Below are 25,478 nucleotides of genomic sequence, written 5' to 3'. Positions count from 1 at the left end.
GTACGAAATTGTATTCTTTGAAAGTGTTCTGCGCTATCCTGGCTTCTGAACACAGTGCTCCACTTGAACGACTGGGGCAGTGGTTTCCATTCATGGCCCCTCTCATTAAATCTCCTTCAGCCCAGGTTGCTTGCTTCCCCCTTTTCCTCCCCAGCAGTTTGTCTTCTGTGCCGCAGTCCATGCTGCCCCTGTGTGCAATGAGGACAGTGCTCACATGCTGGCTGGGACGTACACCAGGCCTTCACCCAGTGGAGGGCGGCAGGCAAGGGTCTGCTTCCTCCAGGCTACCAGGAGCTATCTAACTTTGAGCAATGCTTTTTACTGCAGTGCGCATGTTTCCTCTTCTGTAAGAACATGGGATTGAATTGCATGCTCCCCAAGGTCTTGTAAGCAATAAAATCCTGATTCCGTTAGTTGAGGCAGAAGAAGGACCTCCTGTGTCCCCTTGGGCATAAGTGATAAGCAGTCGCTCCCACACCCTCCACCTTGCTGTTTTGGTCTCAAGGGATTAGGAACTGCGAGGACCACTGGGGAGGGAGGTGCTGAGGTTTAGGGGAGACACTAGTATCCCCCAGCTCTGCCCACAGCACTGCCTGCTGGGTCCTACTCTACGCCTGTCTAGACTGTAAGGCAAGCTTGTCCAACCCACAGCTTGTGGGCTACATGGGGCCCAGGATAGCTTTTAATGCAGCCCAACCCAAATTCGTAAACTTTCTTAAAAGATTATGAGATTTTTTGTGATGTTTTAAAGCTCATCAGCTATCGCTAGTGTTAGTGTATTTTATGTGTGGCTCAAGACAGTTCTTCTGGTGTGGCCCAGGGACGTCAAAAGATTGGACCCCCCTGCTCTAAGGAATGTCACAGGACCACTGTAATGACAAGGGTCTGGGGTTAGAAGAGGGATGGGCAGAGCAGTGGAACAGCAAGGAGAGATCAGAAAAAAAGAGAAAAAAAACGGGGATCTGAGCATATAATAAAGGTGTCACTGCAATGACACCTGAAGCGGCACAGTGTGGGCGGGCCCCGTGTTGTTGTGGCACACGCATCACTGCACAGGTTTCTTAGGCAGCCCCAGGAGGTGGGAGCCATCTCATTCGGTTTGTGTATGAGGAAACCAAAGCCAAGAGTGGGGCACAGTGACACTGACAGTGAGCTGGGGTGCAGGACCACACACCACGGTCACCACCTGGGCCCCAGGAGACACTATTACAGACCAAATGGGAAAGCAAAACTGTCCCAACACCAAAGACAAAGGTGGACTTCAGACAGCCTGAATCTTAGGTGTGAGTATTAAAACCAGGAGTTGAGACAGTGAAACTCAGGGACCCAGGAATGAGGGAGGACTTTCTCTTTTTAACTGGTAAGACATAGATAACATAATATTGATCACTTTAACCATTTGTAAGTGAACAGTTCAGTGATGTCAATACATTCACAATGTTGTCCTCACCAATATTATACCCAAAACCTTTTTATCATCCCAAATGGAAACAATGACTTCCCATTCTCCCTCTTCCAGCTCCTGGTCACCACGATTCTGCTTTCTGTCTCTCTGATTCTGGCTATTCTGGGCAACCCTTATAAGTGGGATCGTACAATAGTTGTCCTCTTGTGTCTGGCTTATTTCACTTAGCATAATGTCCTGAGGTTTCATTCATATCGTGTGTTAGAGTTTTACTCTTTTTTAGAGCTGAGTAATATCCCATCGTGCGTGTGTGTGTGTTTGTGTACGTGTGTGTGTATTTACTACAGCATCACAGTTTGTTCATCCATCTGTTGATGGACACTTGGGTTGCTTCCTCCTTTTCTGTTGTAAATAATGCTGCCATGAACATGGGTGGATGAACCTGTTCAAATCCAAACTTTCGGTTTTTTTGGATGTGTATCCTATGAGCAGAGTTGCTGGGTCGCACAGTAATTCTTCTTCTTTGTGAGGAACTACCAAGCTATTTTCCTCAGTGACTGCACCATTTTACACTGTCATCAGCAATGCACGATGGTTCCAAGTTCTCCATATCCTCCCAGTTTGTTATTTTCTATTTTCTTCTTATTATTGCAGCAGTCTTGGTGAAGAATTTCTTAAATAAAACTTTAGCAGTATGTATCACAAGTCCTAAATATGGATAAATTTAAATACCTGGCCCATGATACAATACTTATCATATTTGTCCCAGTAGAAATGTTGGAAAAAATTTTCTCCTGTTGTTCATGGGGCTGTGCGAGGTCCCGGATACTGCCCTGGGTGTAGCAGCTTGCCCAGGGGAATACTAAAGCTGTTCTTACTCAAGTGGTGCTCTTTGTTTGTTTGTTCATTTGTTTTTGCATCAAAACTAATTACATCTGTATTCCCAGATGGCCACACTTGAGATAGTGTGAGCACTAAGAAGAATATGTAACTGCTGTAACACTCTCAATTCAACAGAAAGTACATGGTCCATGGTTATCTTCATGGAGAGGGAGAGAAGGAATCTTCCTCTTGATTTCTAGTTCCATCAGCAAAGTGAACATGGCTGTTCTGTAGCCCTGAATGATTCAGGCATGGATCACATGTGTATGCGAACACCACCGGACGAAGGACTGTTAGGGAACCCACAGGTCACTCCATGCCAGATATCAGCCCATAGGTGCTTGTTACAAAGGGACATGAAGACCTTTGCCATGGAGAGATGGTGACCTGCCACCTCAGCCACACATCACGTTTAGCATCACACAGAGAGGGTGAGCCCAGCCGGCACCCCCTGATCTGAGGCAGGCTAAAGTACAGGCACCACCTGGTGACCAAAAACATTTAGCCCCAATCTTATCACGCCTCCAGTTTTCAAGAAATACAAGAGTTATAGAACGCAATTGAGCAACCATCAGACGAACCCAGAATGTGGAACATTCTACAGACAAAAACTGACCTGGACTTCCCAAAAAGCCCATGAAAAAATACAGGGGGAGGGAATTAGGTATGGGACCATTGTCTTCTAGGAGCAAAACAAAGACATTTAACAACCAATATAATCGAACTGGATCCTAGGTCGGGAAACGATATGGAGGGGAGGACTGAATATAGATTGGATGTTCAATGTTTCAGGGAGTGATTGTTGGTTTTCCTATGTAGGACAGTAGGTGTTAGAGTTATGCTAAGAGACTGTCCTTATTCTTAGGAGACACCTGCACATGCACCTCAGAGAAACATGCTGTGCTGCCTACAACTTATTTTTAATTTTTTGGAGAGCTAGAGATGCATATATATATATATTTATACATCATATACATTTATGATGCTTCTAGCATTTACTTTTATATATCTATATATATTTGAGAGAGAGAAAGCAAATGTATTAAAACGTAAGCAGTTGTTAAATCTAGGATTATTGTACAACTTTTTCAAGTTTTGCATATGTTTGAAATTTTTGTAATGAAAAGTTGGTGGGAATTTTATCTAATATTTCATGTTCAGTGTTCCTCAGAACTCTTATTTCCTGCCTCATGAAAGCCTTTATCTTTCTACTTTGCAGTTCGGGACCGAGTGAGATCGAAGATGGAGAGAGACATCTTGGCAGAAGTGAATCACCCCTTCATTGTGAAGCTTCATTATGGTAAGTGGAGTCAAAATGACACTTTAGAGGGGACCCAGGGCAACCTTCTCCAGATCAAAGAAAATGGAAAAAGAAATAACAGATCAGAAAGAAGAAAATCTTTCCTATACCATGGAGTCCTGCCCTGCCTGGGGATGAAGGTACCTTCTATCCTGATTGCTTAATCTCTTCTGTATTTATTTTCTTTGAAAGAGCAAGAAGCCCTGTTTTCATCTCAAAGATCTAATTTTAGATGGGGTATCCATTATTAAATTATTACCATACCATTGATAATTTAGAAGATCTCAACCTAGATTGGGGTAAATCTATGACTTATTTTTGTGTTGTTTTAGAATAAAATACTCTGTGACCCAATAATTTCTTTAAACCACAAATTGTAACACCTTCTTCATTTCAAATGAGTATCATGTTTAAAGATAGTAGCTCGTTGAACCCTCAAAACTTCCATTCAAGGTAACTTATTATTTTCATGTTTTGAGGCTCAAGTAATTAACCAAAGGCCACATAGCTGCTTTGCCACACAACTTCCCTTCATTTGCTGTCTGCGTTTTTATCCCAACAGAGAAGCAGTAAGTGAAATCTTCAAATTTAAAAAAGATGTGATGAGATGGTGGCTGCAGATTCATGGCTTATTACATTAAACTTTCCCACCTAATAATCCAGATGAGCAAAGTACAGAAGGGAATAGCAATAAAACTAGTAGTTTGTTCTTGGTTGCAAAGGGCAAGGTGGTATGTCGGGGAGGTGTTAGTGAGATCTGCGTGAATCTGAGGACAGGATGAAGGAGGCCTGCAGAAGCTGGGCATACCCTGTCGTTCCTTCTTGGCCGTGGGCAGCGCAGTTGCAAACCTCTACCTCCCGGCAGAGAAGGCCGCAGAGGCTGGCTTTCCAAAAACTGCCCCCTCCGCTGCTGCCAAGTGGCTGGTGTCAAGTCCCATCCCCCATGTCGTTTACATTACTTGCTAGGGTGCTTTTCTGAAGAAATTGAGAACTGGGTGTCCTACAAAGATATTTAAACAGACCTCCATATCACCTCGGTGGTGACCCAGCACCTCCACCTGCCTGCCAAGCCCAGGATGGAACATTTAATGCACACTCAGTTTACACAGTCCTGGCAGAGGGCTTTCTAGCTAGAGGCTGTGTTTCTAAAACCCCCACGTTTATGATGCTTCTAGCATTTACTTTTAGAAAATAAAACGTTTTCTAGTATGCAGGGATACTGGGATCCCTTCCAGCCACACTTCCTTTGTAGATAAAATAGACGCCACGCAGTGCCTCACCAGTGCCGCTGCAGCAACCATCGTCACAGCAGCGATGGTGACGGGCTTCTCTAGATCCTCCCATGCTTATGTGCCCGCTCAACGGAGGCAGGCCCTTGCTGAGTGTGGGCAGGAGCTGTGTAGCCTGCCTGTGGCCTGAAACAGAAAGTCTGCAGTTGTAGCTCACAGCGACCAGACCTAGGACGTGAGCCCCATTGTTGATGTACAAATAACTGGGCTGACCCATCACCAGAACTGCCTCAAGAGAGGAAGGCAAGCGGGGGCTTCCCTAGTACCAGAGTGGAGTTCTGTAGGAAGAAGGCACTTCCGTAGGACGGAAAGGACATGTCCTCCAAACCCACCAGAGCCATCTTCAGGCTGCTCACTAATGCATTACGACAAAAGCCAGCAACGACACCAGCTCGAATATGCACAGCTTTCTCCCCGTGTATCTTTCAATTCCTTTGCGATTAAAAAAGGGAAGGAGGGGAGAAAAAAGAAAGATGAAAGAAATCTCAAGGCCCCCTAACAACAGTGAGAGAGGGGCAGCGCTCACAGTGTCAGACCCCCTCTGCCGGGTGCTGCCCCTCTGAGCCGGTCACCAGCCGGGGTCCTGCCGTTTCTCAAGTGGCTCAGTCTCCCGGAGTAAGCAGCACCGTGGGCAGGGAGAAGCCAGAGAGCGATGTCGCCACAGGACATTCGACGAGCTGTCAAAATGCGGTCTCTGTCCCCCACAGCCTTTCAGACGGAAGGAAAGCTCTACCTGATCCTGGACTTCCTGCGGGGAGGGGACCTCTTCACCCGGCTCTCCAAAGAGGTGAGCAGCCACCGCAGCACACAGCAGGGCGGGCAGGAGCTTCTGTCTGGGACTCGAGGGAAGGAGGGGTGGAGAGCACTGAGAGGACGTGAGCACGTGCGAGAGTGCATGTGTGTGGGGGAGTGTGCATGTGTGAATGCGTGCAAGAGTGCACGTGTGGGAGGGGTGTACATGTGTGAGTGTGCAAGAGTGTGGGAGGGGTGTACATGTGTGAGTGTGCAAGAGTGTGTGTGGGAGGGGTGTACATGTGTGAGTGTGCAAGAGTGTGGGAGGGGTGTACATGTGTGAGTGTCCAAGAGTGTGTGTGGGAGGGGTGTACATGTGTGAGTGTGCAAGAGTGTGGGAGGGGTGTACATGTGTGTGTGCAAGAGTGTGTGTGGGAGGGGTGTACATGTGTGAGCGTGTGCAAGAATGCGTGTGTGGGAGGGGTGTACATGTGTGTGTGCAAGAGTGTGTGTGGGAGGGGTGTACATGTGTGAGTGTGCAAGAGTGTGTGGGGGAGGGGTGTACGTGTGTGAGTGTGCAAGAGTGTGTGTGGGAGGGGTGTACATGTGTGAGTGTGTGCAAGAGTGCACGTGTGGGAGGGGTGTACATGTGTGAGTGTGTGCAAGAGTGCACGTGTGGGAGGGGTGTACATGTGTGAGTGTGCAAGAGTGTGTGTGGTAGGGGTGTACATGTGTGAGTGTGCAAGAGTGTGGGAGGGGTGTACATGTGTGAGTGTGCAAGAGTGTGTGTGGGAGGGGTGTACATGTGTGAGCGTGTGCAAGAATGCGTGTGTGGGAGGGGTGTACATGTGTGAGTGTGTGCAAGAGTGTGTGTGGGAGGGGTGTACATGTGTGAGTGTGCAAGAGTGTGTGGGGGAGGGGTGTACGTGTGTGAGTGTGCAAGAGTGTGTGTGGGAGGGGTGTACATGTGTGAGTGTGCAAGAGTGCACGTGTGGGAGGGGTGTACATGTGTGAGTGTGCAAGAGTGTGTGTGGGAGGGGTGTACATGTGTGAGTGTGCAAGTGTGTGTGGGAGGGGTGTACATGTGAGTGTGCAAGAGTGCGTGTGGGAGGGGTGTACATGTGTGAGTGTGCAAGAGTGTGGGAGGGGTGTACATGTGTGAGTGTGCAAGAGTGTGTGTGGGAGGGGTGTACAGGAGGATGGAAGGCGCAGGTCAGTGGGTAGGAGCAGCTGGGAAAGACTGTCACAGGGTCTCACTTTCCATCCTGGGAAGAGGGAGGAACTGCTAAGCCGGCTGCACATTGGGGCTGTTCAGGAGTATCGGGTGTGGTCTTCGCACACCACCTTTGTCTCACAACTGCCACTGTACAGCCCGGGGCTTCTCCTTGACCTCCAGTGCCTTAGGTAGGAACGCTCCAGGATGCAACTTCACCGCACCCTGAGAGCCCCGTGGCCCTGATTGATGTGAAAGGCACCCTGCTTCATGGGATGGCAAAAGGCAGATTCTGCCCATGGCAGTGCCAGTGCCAGGCTTTCCATTCTGACGATCCTGCTTGTTCATCTCTTATACAAAGGAGGAGTGGCCGAGGTGCTTTCACAGCAACAGTGGCCTTCACACCCCCCCACTCCCTTTTCTCCACCTTCCCCCTTTTCAGCAGGAGACCCCGCTGTCTTGCACAAACCCCCAAATGAACAGTAAACCGAGGCAGAGCTGCTCCTGAATCGGGCACAAAGGGTCCCAGAGACCACGGCTGCCCTGTCGCTCTGCGTCCAGCAGTCCCTTGGGCAGTGGTGCCCGTTTTTGTGGGGCTCCTTGCATGGAGGAAAGCCAGTGGGCCGGGAGAACCTGATCCAAGCTCTACACAAAGCCCTTTGGGAACTGGCATCTGGCCCCTTCCTGTGCCACCTGCTGTGTGCCCATTTCCAAAGATGCTGGAGCCTGGCGTCTGCCCATTCCTCGTGTGGTATCATCTGTTGGTTTGTCTACTCCCCTCTCATCCACGGGGAGTCGGTCCATTTGGGCTCTGGTTTTGTCCAGCAGCTGCTATGGCACACCTGTGGTTGGGCTCCCTGACCAAAAAGACAACAGTAATCAGCAAAAAGCCCTGCAACTCCCCACATGGGAATGTGTGTCTTGCCTGAGGACCTTCATTTCAGAGTAGGAGGAGAGTTGTCCAGGGCAGACACCACAGATTCGTGGAGGTGCTGGGAACCTGCGGAAAGTCTTTTCCTCGGGTCCTCATTCAGCAAGTCCGGGGCCCAGCATCTTACGGGGAGGGTCGCTGTGCCGGCGAACTTGCAGAACCCACACCGTGAGGTGTTTCCTTTCTATGGAGAAACTTCCTGTTATTGTCCTTGGGGGTTACACTAAGAGCTGGGGGAGTGGAAAGACAGGTTTGCCTCTGAGCCCTAAATTGTACACACAACCCATGGTGGGCCACGTGTGGATATGTCAAGTCAGAGGAAAGAACCAGGCCACCAGCAGAATGTGCTGTCAGTCAGTCCACTGAGCACATTAACCAATCTAGAAAGGGAACATCCATCCGGGAAAGGCGCTGGCCAAGCGTGGAACGGAGGACGGGGACTCGGGGGGCCGGTGGGTGGCTGGAACATCTATCTGGGAAAGGCGCTGGCCAAGCGTGGAACGGAGGATGGGGACTCGGGGGGCCGGTGGGTGGCTGGAACATCCATCTGGGAAAGGTGCTGGCCAAGTGTGGAACGGAGGACGGGGACTCCGGGGGCCAGTGGGTGGCTGGCACCCAGCAGTCACTGTCGGGATGCGGAGCCTGCATGTCCAGCCCTGTGGAAGGACCCCCTGTGTGAAGTGGGTGCCCGGCTGTCGGCCTGACACCACTCACCATTCAGATCCCCTGGCTGCCCTTCTCCTAATTTTATGTTTGCCTGGCAGCCTTCTGGCTGCGTGCTGATTTTTCACGTCTGCTTACCGAGACAGAGTTCAGTAATCACGTGGACTTGTAGTCTCCGTAATGTTGATTTCTCCTGACGAATATAGAAAATGGCTTGTGGTCATGATTTGGCTTCCTCTTAAGGGATTCTACAAAAACTATGTGCTGATTCTAACAAGTTGGGGGTGGGGATGAGTCATTATGGGACGATGGCTTTGGAGTCTGTTGGGCTCCGAGACCTCATGCATATTTTGGCTGGCCTGAGTGAGCCCCCGGTACATGGACACTTAGGCCATCCCTGGCTGGTCACCTCCCAGCCCTGAGCTGTCCCAGCTACATGGGGTCCCGGAATGTGGCTGCCCACCCCAACACCCAGAAACCCCTCCCCATCCCGCCCCCTCGGCTTGGGGCACCCATAGCCGACTCTGTACCACCTGTGGGTGATCTTTGGTAGAACGAATCCCACTTTGGGTTGACAGCAGGTTACGTAGGCTACTAGTTTGCATCAACCCAAGGAGCGGAGATAGATAATCCATGGGGAAAGAATGATATTTGAGACCCATTTTCAGTCACCTCATCAAGCCCTCACAGAGTCTTATTTGTATTAAATTTGTTATGAATTCACATCAGCAGCACTCATGTTAGAATGTAAACCCAGAAACCTACTCCAGAGCCAAATGATTTGCAGGGGTGAGAAGGACACAGAGAGGAGAGGCTGAATCTCAGCACCCCACTCCCAAGGCGGCATGAGTCACCTTTGCAGGAAGCCCTTGTCTCCATCCACTGATCTTAGAACTGCAGAGGGAACTCTCTTTTCCATGAGAAGAGTCAGAAAACCACTCCGGGGGGCCGTAGCGTTCCACAGAGCAAACCGACCCCAGTGTGGACTCTCAGACTCTCTGGCAGAGTTCTTTAAAACCCACCGTCTCTACTAAAAATACAAAAAAAATTAGCCAGGCGTGGTGGCGGGCGCCTGTAGTCCCAGCTACTCGGGAGGCTGAGGCAGGAGAATGGCGTGAACCCGGGAGGCGGAGCTTGCAGTGAGCCGAGATCGCGCCACTGCACTCCAGCCTGGGCGACAGAGCGAGACTCCGTCTCAAAAAAAAAAAAAAAAAAAAAAAACACCAGCCATAAAACAAGTTAAACGTTTTGTTTGTTTGTTTTTCTTGCTAGGTCATGTTCACGGAGGAGGATGTCAAGTTCTACCTGGCTGAGCTGGCCTTGGCTTTAGACCATCTCCACAGCCTGGGGATCATCTACAGAGATCTGAAGCCCGAGAAGTAAGTGAGGAAAAACTGGGGCTGACTTCGCCACGCCCATCAGCTCCGTGTGTTTTGCTGGCCCATGTTGGTAGCCACTGCTAGATATTTATTTCCTAAATGAGGACGTATCAGAGAGCAGGCTGGGGAGACTCTTGTGCCGGCAGGACCGGCTCAGGCATCAGGTACCCAGAAGCAAGTGTGGCCTTGCTGATTTGCATAGGAAACGCCCAGGCCCATTCTCACCTGACACCCATAACGCCCGAGGGAGGCCAGGCTCAGGTGCGTGTCTGTGATGCCCGGGAAGCCGGAGCTGGGGAAGGGCACGCCCACGACCCTGACCCACGTTCCTGCCCTCTCTCCTGGGTGAGGCTCATCTGGCCACTGGGGACCATCTCAAACATGGCTGCCTCCAGGGCAGTTTCTCCTCCTCTCTAATCTTTTCCCTACTGTCCTCCAGATTCAGGAAGCCCTTTCATCTACTTCAGCAAGTCCCAGGAATGTGGTTAATGAACGTCTACCTAGTTACTTGTCAGCCCCACCTCTAGGTCCCCAATCAGAACAGCTTTCCCAAGAACTTACCTAAAAGACAACAGCCACAGAATTCCCAGGCCCAGAGTCCACTGAGATTTGTGTATCCTTGGCAGTGGTGACCTGTGAGGCTATTATTTCTAGGATATTTTGCTAATCTATTCAAAATTTTTGAACAAGAAAGTCCTTCCAAAATAATAGTGTTCCCATTTTCATTTTGTTGTTGTTGTTTTTACATTTTCTTTGTAGACCTAACACATAACTAGGAGTGATCCACTTAGAAAAGAAGAGATTTGGAGGATGGTATTTTAGGTTGAGTTGACCTCAGCAGTATCCCTGAGGTGAAGTAGCTGATTATCTCACTCACTCTTCCCTGCCCTGAGGGGCCGATTAATGCTACCCACCCAGACCAGGGCCCACAGCCGCCCCTAGATGAGGCATCACCCGTGGCCTGGTGGGACCGACCAGCCTTGGGTACCACCAGGCAGCCCCAAGCCTGTGAGCTAAGACCAAGGGGGCCCTGGGGTCTGCAAACGCGTCCCAGTTGCTACTCCACATTCCTGCCCTGTCACCTGCATTGAACTGAGAAAAGACAAGCCCTGTTCTGAAGCTGGTGTTGTTAGATGCAGCTGTCATTTATGGGAAACAGCTGGGTTTACCCAGAAACCAGGTCACATCCCATATCCACTGCAGGATGTAAAATGCATTTGCCCATGTGCTTGACGATCTGACTTCACCACCAGTCTGTGGAACACCACAGGCACACATGTGAGTTGAATACGTGTGTAAATACAGCTGGAGCATCCCTTATCTGAATCTGAAATGCTCCAAAATCCAAAACTTTTTGAGCCCCAATGTGATACCCCCCAGTGGAAAAGTCCACACATAAGCACTTAACACAAACGTGGTTTCATACACAAAATTATTTAAAATATTCTATAAATTAGCTCCAGGTGATGTGTAGAAGGTATATACGAAACATAAATGAATTTTGTGTTCAAACTTGTGGCTCATTTCCAAGATATCTCATTATATATAAGTAAATATTCCCAAATCCCCAAATCCTAAACACTTCTGGTTTCAGGCATTTCAGATGAGGGATGCTCAACGTAGAATCAAAAAAGACTTTATCCAGAGTAATCCCACGAAGAGAGCAACCTTCGCAGCTGCTGTCTCCCCACAAGAGCAGCAGCACGAGGTCAGACTTCCATTCCAAAGTAGGTCTCACCTAGAACCCTGTGGTGCTCTGAGCCCTGGGAGTCCCCTTTCGCCCCTCCTTAATTGGGAGGTGATGGCAGAGCCTGGCCTATCACCTTGGGTCGTTGCCAAGGTCATCCCAGAAGTTAACCTCGTGTTAATTACCCTCTAAGTCGGAGTGCCGTGTTGTGAGTCTGTGTGGACGTTGCCACTGCTCCTCCTCCCGTGGCCCTGGCTGTTGGTGCCTGTGTGTTAGGTGCACACCCCGTGCATCCACTCAGGCCGGGAGTGCCGGTTCTCGTTGCTCATGAAGGTCAGCGTGATCCTTACGCTAAAAATAGCCTTATTTAATTGCAGGCTTGAAGGAAAAGGGAGGGGGTGTTCGATTAGAATTATTACAGAATTCATCTTGAAAGGTGCTTAATTCTGGGCAAAGATTGAATATACCCAAAAGGCAAAGATGAAAACATTTGTCTTGTTCATTATAAATTATCATCTTAATTATATGCTGTAACTTTTCCTTCCCATTTCCAGAAAATAGTAGGTATTTTTTTTTAACTCCATGGCAGATTTTTTTTAACTGTAGAAAAATACACATGACTTTTACAGTTTTAACCACGTTTAAGTGCCCAGTTCAGTGGCATTAAGCACATTCCCATTGCTGGGCCCCCATCCCCACTGTCCATCTCCAGAACTGTTTCATCTTGCAGAACTAAAGCTCTATCCCCCTGCACCGTAGCTCCTCAGCCCCCGGCACCTGTCATCTACTTTCCACCTCTGCGACTCTGGCTCCTCTAGGGACCATACATTTTATATTTGTAAAATCATGTAATACCTGTCGTTTTGGGACGGGCTTATTTCATCGAGCATAATGTCCTCCGGGCTCCTCTGTGCTGTAGCGAGTCAGGCTTTCCTTCCTTTCACAGGTTTCTATAAAGGTATCACAGATTAATCCTCCAAGCCTTGCCTTTGTTTCTTTCCAGCCGGCTTCCTGGTCTCTTTAGGGCTAGGCTGGTACCTCCCAGCATCTGGAAGAACAGGATTTAATTACAGCCAAATAAATAAATAGGGAAAGTTTGGGGCCACAGGGGTGTCAAGGTATCACAGCCCAGACTCCAGCCTGATGTTCAGGGAAGAAGGGATTTATGCCGCACTCAGCCCTTTACGGACCCCGCCTCCATTCTCTATGCAGGGTTCACCCCACAGCAGGATACCTGGGAGGAGCAAAGGCAACTGTCAAGTCTGGTACATGGCGTGACAAGGGCTTGGCGGGGAACAAGACAGGGACCCAGTGGCCCGCAGGGGTGCCGAGCCGGGAGCAGGTCTCATCACAAGATGTACCTGCTGAAGCCCGAAGCTCCTCGATGCCATGGCCCCCGCTTGTGCAGGCCTCACCTGTGTGGGTCTCCAGAGCCAGGGCAGGGCTCAGGGGAGGATACATGGGAGAAGAAGGGGGTCTTTGGACCTCAAGGGCATCCCGAGTGCAGAAACATTCCATCTGCGAGGCTCTGGGTCTCCACAGGCCACAGCAGTCCCAGGACACTCTCCACCTGTGCTTTGTGCACGGCAGTCTGGAGGGCTCCCAGACCTTCCCTGGGGACCCACGAAGATCTAAAGCCAGCAGTCCCCCAGCTGCACAAACACACATCCCTTTTTTCAGGAGGTGTGGCACCAAATGCTTTCTCGAGCTGGGAGCCGTGGAGAAGGGAGGCAGGATGGGAAAGCCCACCGCACAAGCCGTGGGGACCTCCTGGGCCAGCTCCATCAGGGCTCCCTGAAAATGTCTGCACCCAGCTGCCCCTCAGCTCCCCTCTGAGCTCTGCATGCCCGTCAGCAGGCTGGGTCTCTTTCTAAAGCATCTGTTTTCTTTCCCTTTCTTTTAGCATCCTCCTGGATGAAGAGGGACATATTAAGATCACAGGTTTGTAAAAGACGGCAGGCCCCCTGCATGGCTTCATCTCAGCCCTGGTAACTTTGGGGACCACCTCAAAGCCCAAGCCTCTTATTTAGACCACTCTTCCCTTTGCCAGATGCTTGTCTCTGATTTGGCAGATTTCCTGTAGCTACAGACTGGTTATGGCGTTGTACCTCTTCATAACGTCCAGAACCGTGCAGCTTCCCCGGCGGCCCCTCTTTTCCCTCTCCCCTGCCACGCTCTGTTTGCTGGGCTCCTTCAGCATCGCTGGGTGTTTAGTTCAGGACTCCCAGTGCCCAGTGCTGACCTTAGGGTAGACATCTGGAGTCTCGCTGGTGTGTGGCCTGCAATGTGGGCCTTGCTGATGCCCAGTGCCAACCTGAGTGCAGACATCTGGAGTCTCGCTGGAGTGCAGCTGCACTGCTGTCCTCACTGATGCTGTCCTTGCCTCCTCCTCACTCCCTGGACCATGGTGGTGGCCACGTGACCGCCCTCTCTGTTTCCATCTAAGCCCTGGCAGCCACCGGCAAGTTCAGTCAAACTGGAAACAGTTTCTCTAGTCTCAGGACACCCCATTTGTATTAGTTCCCTATTGCATCTGCAACAAAATGCCAGCAACATCGTGGCTTTAAACCACACAAACTTATCAGCTGACAGGTCAGGAAGCCTCAAGTCTGAAATAAGTCTCCCAGGAACGAAATCAGGTGTCAGCAGGGCTGCCTGCCTTGCGGGGTCCTCTAGCAGAGCCTCCCTTGCTTAACTTCTTCCAGCTAGTAGAAGCTGCCCGCGTTCCTTGGCTGGGCCGCCTCCCCCATGGTGGAAGCCAGCAGGCAGCATCTTCCAAGCTCTCTGACTGCATCCCACCTCCCTCCCTAACCTGAAGACCCTTGCAATGGTGTTGGGCACACCCAGAAATCCAGGGTCACCCCCCATCTCCAGATCCTCAATGGCATCTGCAAAGTCCCTGTATTAGTCTGTTCTCAAAGTCTCCATATTAGTCTATTCTCACGCTGCTAATAAAGACATACCCAAGGCTGGGTAATTTATAAAGGAAAGAGGTTTAATGGACTCACAGTTCCACCTGGCTGGGGAGGCCTCACAATCATGGCAGAAGGGGAAGAAGGAGAAAAAGCACGTCTTACATGGCAGCAGGCGAAGAGAGAGCGTGTGCAGAACTGCCCTGTATAAAACCATGAAATCTCGTGAGACTTACTCACTGTCACGAGAATAGCACAGGAAAAACCCACCCCCATGGTTGTTACCTCCCACTGCGTCCCTCCCATGACACGTGGGGATTCTTACAATTCAAGGTGAGATTTGGATGGGGACACAGCTAAACCATATCAGTCCCTTCTGCCACATAAGGTGGCCCATTCCCAGGCTGAGGGGCAAGGACATGGCCTCTCTGGGCACTGCTGCTGTACCCACTGGCTGGGCCTGCCTCAGCTCTATTTAGCCACGCTCTGTCACCCCCAAGACCTGTGGGCCCTGAGCCAATGCACTCTTGTTCTTTCCAGCTCTGGGGCCACTTCCTTCAGAAGCCCCTCCTTGCTCTGCGGCACGTGGTGACCCCTGTTCTTCCAACATAGCTCGGCCTCTGCTCCCCAGGCCTCCTCCGCCTGTCTGTGTTCTCCACACCCTCGTGTTGTCGGGGCAGGGCAGGTTCGCCACACTCTGCCTTCCCCTTGGCTCCCCAGCAGCCAGAGCCCCCTTCCTGGTAGCTGTCAGCCACACACCTGCCCTCCACCCCAGGTCCCTCTGCCCTGCAACACCCCACCTCCACATGCCTGTGGAAAAGGGTCTGGGGGAGTTCCCGTCAGTGACTGAGAATCTGGGTGGTGTTCTGAGGCTTTCCTGGGTGTGTGTATTCATAAGGAACTCCTCACGCTTTGAGGATTTCAGCTTCAGGCACCGGTGGGCTTCGGGCACTGATGGGCTTCGGGAAGCGCTCATGCGGCCCTGCTTTCGCTGAGCAGGGCTCTGCCACGCCCACCTGGAGAGGGGGCAGAGCCCACAGAAGGACGCTGATGCCCGCCTGCGTGGGGACCCCAGAACACACCCAGAGACTGAGGCAGTGTGTGTGCTGTGTTTGCATGTAGATTTCGGCCTGAGTAAGGAGGCCATTGACCATGACAAGAGAGCGTACTCCTTCTGCGGGACGATCGAGTACATGGCGCCTGAGGTGGTGAACCGGCGAGGACACACGCAGAGTGCCGACTGGTGGTCCTTCGGCGTGCTCATGGTGAGCCTGCCCCGACCCTCTTCCGTGCCATGGCGGCTGTTCCCCACGTGGACCCCTGTCCCCAGGTTGGTTCAGAGGTCCCGAAATGCGGAAGAAGGCAGTGCCTGAGGGCTTGGGTCACTTGGCAAGTGTCCAGGCCAAGCATTTCCTGGCAGCCTCCTCCCCATCCCACGTCCCCACCGTCAGAAAGGGGCTGGGATGCAAACAAGAACGCAGAAACGCAGACGTGGGAGGAGTGAAACCCTCTTTATGCTTTGTGCTCTTCCGGCTTAGCATGAGGATTACAAGAGATGCCGTGATTTTCGAATTGAAGTATTTTTCTTATTTAAACACAAAATCCTTGCGCTTAGTTGCAAACTGAGATGTACATGGAGTTAGGCATTTTTGCATCAGCGTCTGGAAAGGTGAATTGTCTGTGTCACATTTTTGCAGGCAGAGTGCTTAACAGAACCCAGTTTGGACTGGGTCTTCCGTGCCCTAGGAACTGTGTGGGCTCCTTTCCCAATCTTCAGAGGACCCTCCCTCCCTCCCTCCCCCAGTCCCACCCTCCCAGCTGGGCAGGGTGCTTGTGACCTCAGGGTGGAGCAGGCCTGCAGTGAGTGCTCTGGAATCTGACCTGGATGACAATGGGGTCGTGGCATTTCAGGGGTATCCCGCCCTCTGGCCTGTGCATCACACACAGGAGGAAACTGAGGCCATGAGTACTTTAGGAAATGGGATAAAGGTTGCTCTGCCGGCATGTGGCAGAACTGTGTGCCTGCCACACCCAGTTCCCTTCAGAGTTTAGACCGCCTCTCCTCCCACCACACCCCACTCCTTGTCCCCCTGCTAGGGAACCCCAGGGCTGAGTCCTGCGGTGTCGCCTGGGGGACCCCTAGCTGGTGCCCAAGGCCTCGCTGGTCCTTTGCCACTTGGGTCACTGCAGCACTCTCTAGGCTCTGGCCTCAGCCCCAGGAGCTCACAGACCCTGGCTGTGTCCCACGTGCCCGCACGGGTTGCTGACCTCTCCCCGAGGGGCAGACATGCATTAGACCAGCTCCGGAGACGGCCGTCCACAGCCTAACCCAGAAAGCCAATTCGCAGTCAGAGATGCCTGCATCACATTCGTGGCTGCTCCTGCCTGTGGAAGCCCCTTCCGTCCCTGGTCATTCCTGCCTGTAAAGTGAGTCACAACACAGACAGTCGTGCAGTTCAACACATGAGCACAGGCATGACACTTGAGAGAAAGCCTGCAGCAAAGCAACGGGCCCACGAGCTCAGCCAGGAGGATGATGCTGCTGATTTAATTTTTATCATTATTCAGACCTTCAGTGGCACTGGCTAAGGAGCAGGTCCTCTCCATGCGGAGACCACAGAGCTAAGTCCCCCACGGTCACCTCTGAGACCACCTCTGCTTTCATCTCCATGTGGAGACCACCGAGCTAAATCCCCCACCATCATCTGAGACCACCTCTGCTTTCCTTCCACTCAAAGAGTTTTTCTTTAGATACCTCAGTGAGACAGATTCGCTTTGCTGTCTTGGAGGTGATTTCTGCCTTGATAGGTCCACTCCCTTCCACATATGTGGGTTTCCTGTGTGACCCTGGCTGGTGAGTGGTGGGTGAGGGCAGCGGGGATAGCCTCGTGGAGACCTCCCACGCTGGTGCGGGTCTTGCCGGTGCAGGGAAGTCTGACATTGCCTGTGCCGACGCTGGGCTACAGGTCCCAGCTTATAGTCTGTGGCTTCAGGAGAGATTCCAGTTCTTATACCCCCTCCTGAGAACCCCAAATTTCCCCAGAGAGCAGGGCTGGCCACGCTGCACATCCAGGCTCCCTGAAAGGGCTCCTGGCATCCTCCTGTCTCTGGGTCCTGTCCTGTAACTCTGGGCTCACAAGTGGCCCATACAGCAGTGCTGCAGGCCAGCCTTTGTGTAATGAACAAGGTCATAAAGTGTTGCCACCCGGCTCTCAGGTGAACCGATGTTTAAAAAGAACGAGAGGCCAGGCTGGTGTGGAGTGGAGTACCTTAGCAGAGAAAAGCGCAGCCAAAACACCACATGTATATAAGTCAAAACTAATTGGACTTAGTGTTGTGAGGTTTCTGAGGGGACAGGGGGAGAGATTTGATAATCTTCTGTTTCTTCTATTAAGGCAACAGATCATAAAACCTATCTCATAATATAAAATATATCTTTAATTTTTTTCTGGATTTTTGTTGTTGTTGTTTGTTTGTTTGTTTGTTTTTTGAGACGGAGTCTCATTCTGTCACCTAGGCTGGAGTTCAGTGGTGTGATCTCAGCTCACTACAACCTCTGCCTCCTGGGTTCAAGCAGTTCTCCTGCCTCAGCCTCCCAAGTAGCTGGGACTACAGGCACCCGCCACACCCAGCTAATTTTTTTTGTATTTTAGTAGAGACAGAGTTTCATCGTGTTGCCCAGGCTGGTCTTGAACCCCCAAGCTCAGGCAATCTGCCAGCCTCGGCCTCCAGAAGTGCTAGGATTACAGGCGTGAGCCACCACGCCCAGCTCTTCTGGTCTTAATCACCGCAAATTTAAAAAACAAATGGAGAAGCTGAAAGAAAAAAAAAATAGGAGAAGAGAAAAGACATAAAAGGAATGATCCAAAGATGGAGATACAAGGAGGGGCCAGAAGAAGAGGAAATGACACCACGTTGGGCTCGCCTTGCTCCAGCAAACTCCCCCCGGCCCCGTTCCCTCCCACCATCAGCCCTAAGACAGAAGCGCCACTCCCAGTGGCCTTTGCTGACCCTGGCAGGGTTGGTGGCTCTGGCTGGTGGCTCTGGCTTCAGTGTCTTCTCAGCACTCCTGGCTTGCCACTGCCCTAACATCTGCCATCTTTTATCGTCACTGTTTGTCTCTGTGAGTGTCTCCTGGCACATGGAGTGTCTTAAACACCAGTCACCTTACCCAAGATGCCCCAGCACAGACAAAAGTGCCTGCACCCAGCCAGGCCTCCAAGGGACCCATGAGGGAGTGAAGACACCAGGATGGAAGCAGAGAGGCACTCACACCCAGACCCAGTGCCTGGCAGCCTTCACACATCCTGGAGTCCCCACCCTCCCTGTCCCTAGAGTCTGAAGAAGAGGATATTGAAAGCTTCTGAAGGAGGCCTGGCCCAGCACTGCCCGGCACGTCACCACACCAGGCACTCTCCTCCCACGTGCCTCCCTGGGCACAGGACATTTCTTACTGAATTGTTCACTTGTTTGCTGGGATCGTCCCACATTCAATGTCTCGTGACAGCTGGGGAAGGGATCCGGCTCCAGAACTGCTGTGTCACTCTGGAGCCCGAGGCAGGGCTGGCTGTTGCAGTGGTGACCACAAGCTAAGGCTGCCTGGCCATCTTCACATTTGATCTCAACCCAACAATCTCCAAGCCGGGCAGGAAAGACTGTATTCTTTCTGTGCACAAAAATGAAAACTAAAGCTCGGGGAGCCTAAGTGTTGGGCTCAAGATCACATAATAGTCCCAGAAACACATTCTTATTTAGTCCCGCCCGCCCATGTGGTGACCGGCTGCACACAGGCAAAGGTCTCAACTCTGGAGGCCCCACGCTTCCCACACGTCCGTGGGTGGCATCAGAAGTGACTTCTGAATTCTCATTTGCAGCTAAGAGATGGGCCTTGGGTGACCTTTCAAGTCGTATCTTACCCAAGCCTTGTAAGCGGATCGGTGCAGAGCCGTTGTACGTGTGAGGGGCCTTGTTGTAAAAGAAGGCTGAGACCCTGGAGGCCGCGTGCTGGGGGAGTGGTCCTCATGTGTGGGCGGCCGTCCGTCCCCTGGAGGTGGATGTGTGCTGGGATCCCTTCCCGAGGAGCCGCATCCACAAGTGCCCTCCCCAGACCTGGAAGGAAGGATGCCTGTGCCAGGGGCGGGAAGTCAGTGTCCCTGAATAAAATTCCGTGTCTGAAATTAGGAGCTGGTACCTGGAGAAGAACGTGCAAACCTGGTGGCTGGCTGCGTGGTGACGTTTGTAGAATTTCCAGCACTCCTCTATGCCAGGCTGGAACCAGTTTCTAGAAGGATATTTGGGCTGTGTTTTGTAAACATCTAAAGCATCTCTTGAGCACTCTGGTTTCGTGAGACCACTTTATCCTTCTCCCGTTTCTTAACCACAGGCACGGAATGTTCTGGACATCCCGCCTCAGGTGCCTTGTGATGTGTCCTTATGCCGCCACAGCAAACACGGGTGCTTCTGAGCTCAGGCTCTGCTGCTTGCAGCTGGACCGTTCACCTGTAGATGGTTGTGAGGCGCTGTTTTGAGACTGAGATTCTTGGCACTCGGAGTTGGGTGCAGCACACGGAGTGAGAGCAGCTCGGAAGAGAGGGCATGTGTCTGTGCACGCAGGGACCTCCACACTCGGGCATGGATCAACACAGCTTTCCAAGACCCGGCCCCTCCATACCGTGCAAAGCCAGGCCCTCTACCACTTCAAGTCATCCATCTCAGGGCAGGGCTTGTCCTTGCCTATTTTCAGATTAAAATGTTAGCTTGCTTTTGGTGCCCTGTTAAGAATGGTGATCGGCCAAGTAAACTTGAAATCGAGGCTCCTGTCACCAAGGGTCTCCCCAGAGTCTCCTCCTTACCCTGCCCCCAGTACCACTGGCCTCCAAGAGGCGTGTCCTGCCTGTGCTGGGGCCGCCACTCTTTCCAGGTTCCTTAGCTGTCCCTTTAGACAGGGCTTCTCAGCCAGCACTGTTGAGGTTGGGACTGGCCATTTCCTTGTTGTGGGGCGCCCTGTGTGTCATAGGATGTTTAGCAGCATCCATGCCTCCCTCAATGGATGCCTGTAGCACCAGGGCCCCCAGGCATGACAGCCAGAAATGTCTCTAGTCATTAGGAAACGTCCCCTGGCAGGCGGCGGTGACCCCGGTTGAGAAGCACTGCGTTACGTCTGTCCAATTACCTTCCCAGAAGCACTGGGCCTGCAGCCGGTGGAGCTTTGGCTGCATCTCCTCGAGCCCCTCTGTGCCTGTCTGCAGCCTGGTCCCGGCGCCGATTGGGAAAGAATCCTTTGGAGTGCCTTCCCTCCCCCGGTGTGTGTACTTGACTGTGGGACCCCAAGATGAACCTCAGCTTTTCTCAGTTCACCATGGAAGCCTTGGCCAGCCTCAGTGCTGCTCAACAACACAGCAAAAGTCTTACTGTAAATAACGTCCCAAGAAACTCATCAGCAAAACCCGAGTCAGTAATGCCTCCGCACTGGAGAGTGCCCGGGCAGCTCCGTTCAGACGATCATACTGAGATGATCTCCCTTCTCCACAGAAAAGGGTGGATAAGGGGATGGGAAAGGCAGCAGAACCCCATGGCTGGTGGAGTCTGCAAAGTCCACACCTCCCCCTCAGCATCACCCCACCATCAGCAGCACCTTCATCACTAAGAAGCAGTTATTGAATATTCATGGGTGCTGTGCTGGGTGTTCTCTGGCTGAGTAGATGGTTAGGGGCCTCCTACCATATGGATGGAGGATGAAGGGGAGGAGGAGAGAGAAACACAAAGCAGTGGACGCTGATCACAAGGGAGTCATCTTCAAAAGCTAAAAAGAAATCACCAGACCAGGCGGGGTGGCTCACGCCTGTAGTCCCAGCACTTTGGGAGGCCAAGGCGGGTGGATCACTTGAGGTCAGGAGTTCAAGACCAGCCTGGCCAACATGGTGAAACCCTGTGTCTACTAAAAAAAAAAAAAAAAAAAAAAAAAAAATACAAAAATTAGCCAGGCATAGTGGCACACGCCTGTAGTCCCAGCTACTTGGAAGGTGGAAACAGGAGAATCACTCAAACCCAGGAGGCGGAGGTTGCAGTGAGCTGAGATCATGCCATTGCACTCCAGCCTGGACAACAGCGAGAGACTCCATCTCAAAAAAAAAAAAAGAAAGAAAGAAAAAGAAATCACCAAACAAATGTATGCAAGATACCAGTCCATCAGCAAAAAATAAATGATATCTGGGCATCTGGACAGGCACCATTTGTGTAACAAGGATTAAACGGTGTGTATGGGATGACAGCTTTCTCATTTCACGTAGCCAGAAGGCTTGTCCTTGGAAATGGGATTTCATAGTGCTATTAATAGACTCAAGAAAGAAAGAAGAAAGAGCAGAATAGGAAAGGAGTTCCCTTTGCTAATACCATTCTATTCTGAGAGAGATTTCAATGTGTATGATCAGCTTATAAACTTTCATCCTGTTTTACCAGATGCACAGTTCATCTGCCAGTCAGAGCATTCTGGCCTTTCCAGTGTAATTACACTTGTCTCTTTTTCAGTTCTCATCTGGACCCCCTTCCGCTTGCTTTTTATTACTTTCGCATTTATTGATTGCCTGCAGCCTGTCTGCTCTGAGTTCCCTCACTTACTCTGTGCACAGAATGGACAGCACATTTTAATGTGACAGAACAGGCTTCAAACGTCAGAACTGGTGGAGAAGTTTCCATTTCTTTTATAATGTTGTTTTCAGAAAGCAGACTAGTAATATTAATAAAGCCTTAAATGCATTCATTTCTTTAAGATTATAATTTCACTCCTAGCAGCCTATCATAAGAATAAATCCAAATCTTAGGAAATCATCTGTGCACATTTCAGTAGTACTTATAATAGCAGAAAGTTGGAAATGTCCTAAGTGTACAGCAATAGATAGACTCACTATTACATTTTGGCATATCCACGTTTGTTAAGTGACATTACAAAGATTTCATCATAACCACTGAAAGTTTTATATTATTCTGTGAAAAGTTAGTATACAAAACCTTATCTGTGTTTTTAAAACAAAATAAAAAACAGCTTGTAAAAAGTACTAGGAGGAACTAACAAATGTTAATTTTGGATATCTTTGGGTAATGGAATTCTGCGTGATTATTTTGGTCTTTCTACTTTGTGTATCTCCTGAGATTTTCAAACTGCAAAGGACGAATGAATGCTGGAGGATGAATTCTAAAAGGGCAGAGACACACGCAGTAAAAAATAAAGATGAGAGAGAATTCAATAAGACCATGGAAACGCCTGCTTCCCCGTAATTTAAACTGACTTGAAAGACACTGAGTAGGATTGATCCTTGGGCACATTCCACTTAGATTCAGGATCTTATTTTTATGAAAAGATTGGTTGCTGCTGCAGCCCTAGTTTCTTTTGTGAGAAGCAGTCAGCTGTGCACCTTGCTCTGATGAGACCATTCCGGGCCACTGCTTCCAGAGTGTGTGTAATCACCACTGCATGTGCCCGGGGGAGTTGGCGCAAGAAAGAAACCCATGCTCAGAAAAGGCTGTGCTGCATCCCCTCCTCATCTCAAGCTCCGTCCTGGCAGGTGTCCAGTAATAACACAATAAGGATGTAGGGTGCAGCAGCTGTATCTGAGAGGTTGCTGTGCCATATGGTCCTCGTCAGAGGCTAATGGCTGTGGTCAGGTCTATCTCATGCTGGAAGCACGCTAGCCCCTGCCATCCTGGCATGCGTGGGTGTTCAACACGAGCTGGCTGTTCTCCTCCTCCTCCTAGCTCATCCCTTCCACCACACCCGCCAGGGCAGGACAGGTTCCGAAACCGCATGTAAGATGTGTTCGTCCAAACTGCCTGACCACAGGACCCTGCTCTGCCTCTTTTCTCTGTCATACTCAGTGCCTGCTGGCCTGCCACAGAGTGTGATTATCTGCCACATCTGTCATTTACCCGTCTCACCCACCGAATGGCAAGCTCTGCAAGGCAGTTTTAGTCACTGCTGTACCCCAAGCACGTAGGCCAGTGGCTACAATTGACTGATGGAGATTTTGAATGAGGAAATGGACATGGTAGCAGGCTGCCCTGCTAGGGTGCTCTGCCGTTAAGCCGGGTCCATCTGGACGAGTGAACTCACTGTGCTCTGTGTTGCTCTGCAGTTCGAGATGCTCACGGGGTCCCTGCCGTTCCAGGGGAAGGACAGGAAGGAGACCATGGCTCTCATCCTCAAGTGAGTGGTGTGGGTGGTGTGGGTACTGTGGGTAGTGTGGGTGGTGTGGTTAATGTGGGTAGTGTGAGTAGTGTGAGTAGTGTGGGTAGTGTGGGTGGTGTGGGTACTGTGGGTAGTGTGGGTACTGTGGGTGGTGTGGGTGGTGTGGGTAGTGTGGGTGGTGTGGGTAGTGTGGGTGGTGTGGGTAGTGTGGGTAGTGTGGGTAGTGTGAGTAGTGTGGGTAGTGTGGGTACTGTGGGTGGTGTGAGTGGTGTGGGTGGTGTGGGTACTGTGAGTGGTGTGGGTAGTGTGGGTGGTGTGGGTACTGTGAGTGGTGTGGGTAGTGTGGGTACTGTGGGTGGTGTGAGTGGTGTGGGTGGTGTGGGTACTGTGAGTGGTGTGGGTAGTGTGGGTAGTGTGGGTGGTGTGGGTGGTGTGGGTAGTGTGGGTAGTGTGGGTGGTGTGGGTGGTGTGGGTACTGTGAGTGGTGTGGGTGGTGTGGGTACTGTGAGTGGTGTGGGTAGTGTGGGTACTGTGGGTGGTGTGGGTAGTGTGGGTACTGTGGGTGGTGTGGGTAGTGTGGGTGGTGTGGGTAGTGTGGGTGGTGTGGGTAGTGTGGGTAGTGTGGGTAGTGTGGGTACTGTGGGTGGTGTGGGTCGTGTGGGTACTGTGGGTAGTGTGGGTGGTGTGGGAGCCACCCTAGAGACCTGCGAGCACCTTCTGACATCAAGAGCTGCTGCCTCTGAACCTGGAACTGTGAAGTTTTAATTACATTACTAGGCTTACAGTGTCAAAGTATTGTAAGCTGTTTCCTAAAAGTCACTGATTTTACACAAAATGGTAGCGCTCTTCCACCAGTAGCAGTGGTAATAGGGTGCTGGGCATTCTAATGACAGTGGGTCAAAGGAGCAGTTGCTGGTTTGTCTCATCCTGCTGAGTGGTTCTGATGAACTCTTCTACCATAGATAGTTTTCCATCAGTAGGTCACTTAGAATGTGTAGTGGCTGGTTTTCAAGCGTGATGATTGGTGACCTCCCAGAAGTAAAGTATAGACGGAAAAAGACACAAGGCCTACAGGGCCTTGTCCAGAGAGACCACAGGAGCAGGGGTCTCCTTTCCCTCCCCACCTGCTAACCCCATTCATATAGCACTCCTGGTTGACCTTGGCAGGACTCGGTATCGTTTTACCATGTGACTGGATACAAACCATTTTCATTTCATTTCAATTCTCATGAAAAATCATTTACTAAGCCAAGGTTTTGCTCTTGGACTGTAGGAAGAAGCCTGATCCCCATACTACCATGCCATAGCATCCTAAATGTGAGCAGACACCACTGACCATCACTGTCCCAGAGCAGACGGAAGGAGGGCAGGAAACAGAGAGGCTGGGAGCCCCTAATCAGTTCCTTCCTAAGTGAGGCCACTCGGTGGAGGAGTCATAAAGCCGTTTGTCCTCATGAGCCGCTCTTGCCAACTCTGCTTGCAAATGGACACGTAACTTTTATAAAATTGAGAATCACCTAAAACACCACCAGCTCGGCTTTTGTAAGCTCGGTCCTTATGTAGATGGAAGGAGAGAGGGGAGTGAAGGAAGCTCCATCGTGAGGACCCTTTTGTAAAGCTAAAGAGTGTCTTTTTATTTAATCAGCCTTTTCCTCCATCAGGGGACCTTGAATTGCAGCAGACACTGAGAGCTGCAAGTTAGGACCTTTGCAGTGATTCTCATTGTTTGAATTTTAAGGGAGAACACGTTCTTTATTTTTTCTAAAGTTGGAATAATCCCTGACAACAAGTCACGGGTGTGGCCTCAGGGCATTCCACTTGGGAGGGATGGAGAATTTCTGGAGGGAGCACCAGGCTCTGTGCGCGGGGTTCTCAGTGTGCTCTGAGGACCCTGGTGACCCTGA

At 50.9% G+C, this 25,478-nt stretch overlaps 1 protein-coding gene across 8 annotated transcripts in view; it reads left to right on the top strand.

Annotated features, from left to right (window-relative positions):
* RPS6KA2 (ribosomal protein S6 kinase A2) overlaps positions 1-25,478 on the top strand; it is a 451,644-nt gene that overhangs the window by 350,496 nt on the left and 75,670 nt on the right. For all 8 annotated transcript variants that reach the window (XM_063623636.1, XM_063623635.1, XM_055269515.2 and 5 more), the window contains 6 exons: positions 3,507-3,587; positions 5,584-5,663; positions 9,688-9,794; positions 13,385-13,422; positions 15,516-15,658; positions 23,522-23,592. In XM_063623636.1, the coding sequence (XP_063479706.1) occupies positions 3,507-3,587; positions 5,584-5,663; positions 9,688-9,794; positions 13,385-13,422; positions 15,516-15,658; positions 23,522-23,592 (520 nt within the window). The remainder of the gene's footprint in view (positions 1-3,506; positions 3,588-5,583; positions 5,664-9,687; positions 9,795-13,384; positions 13,423-15,515; positions 15,659-23,521; positions 23,593-25,478) is intronic.

The sequence above is a fragment of the Symphalangus syndactylus genome, chromosome 2 (genome assembly GCF_028878055.3).
Source record: "Symphalangus syndactylus isolate Jambi chromosome 2, NHGRI_mSymSyn1-v2.1_pri, whole genome shotgun sequence".
Taxonomy (NCBI): domain Eukaryota; kingdom Metazoa; phylum Chordata; class Mammalia; order Primates; family Hylobatidae; genus Symphalangus; species Symphalangus syndactylus.
The sequence above is the reverse complement of the archived record's forward strand: the minus strand, read 5'-3'. Positions and strand labels throughout refer to the sequence as shown.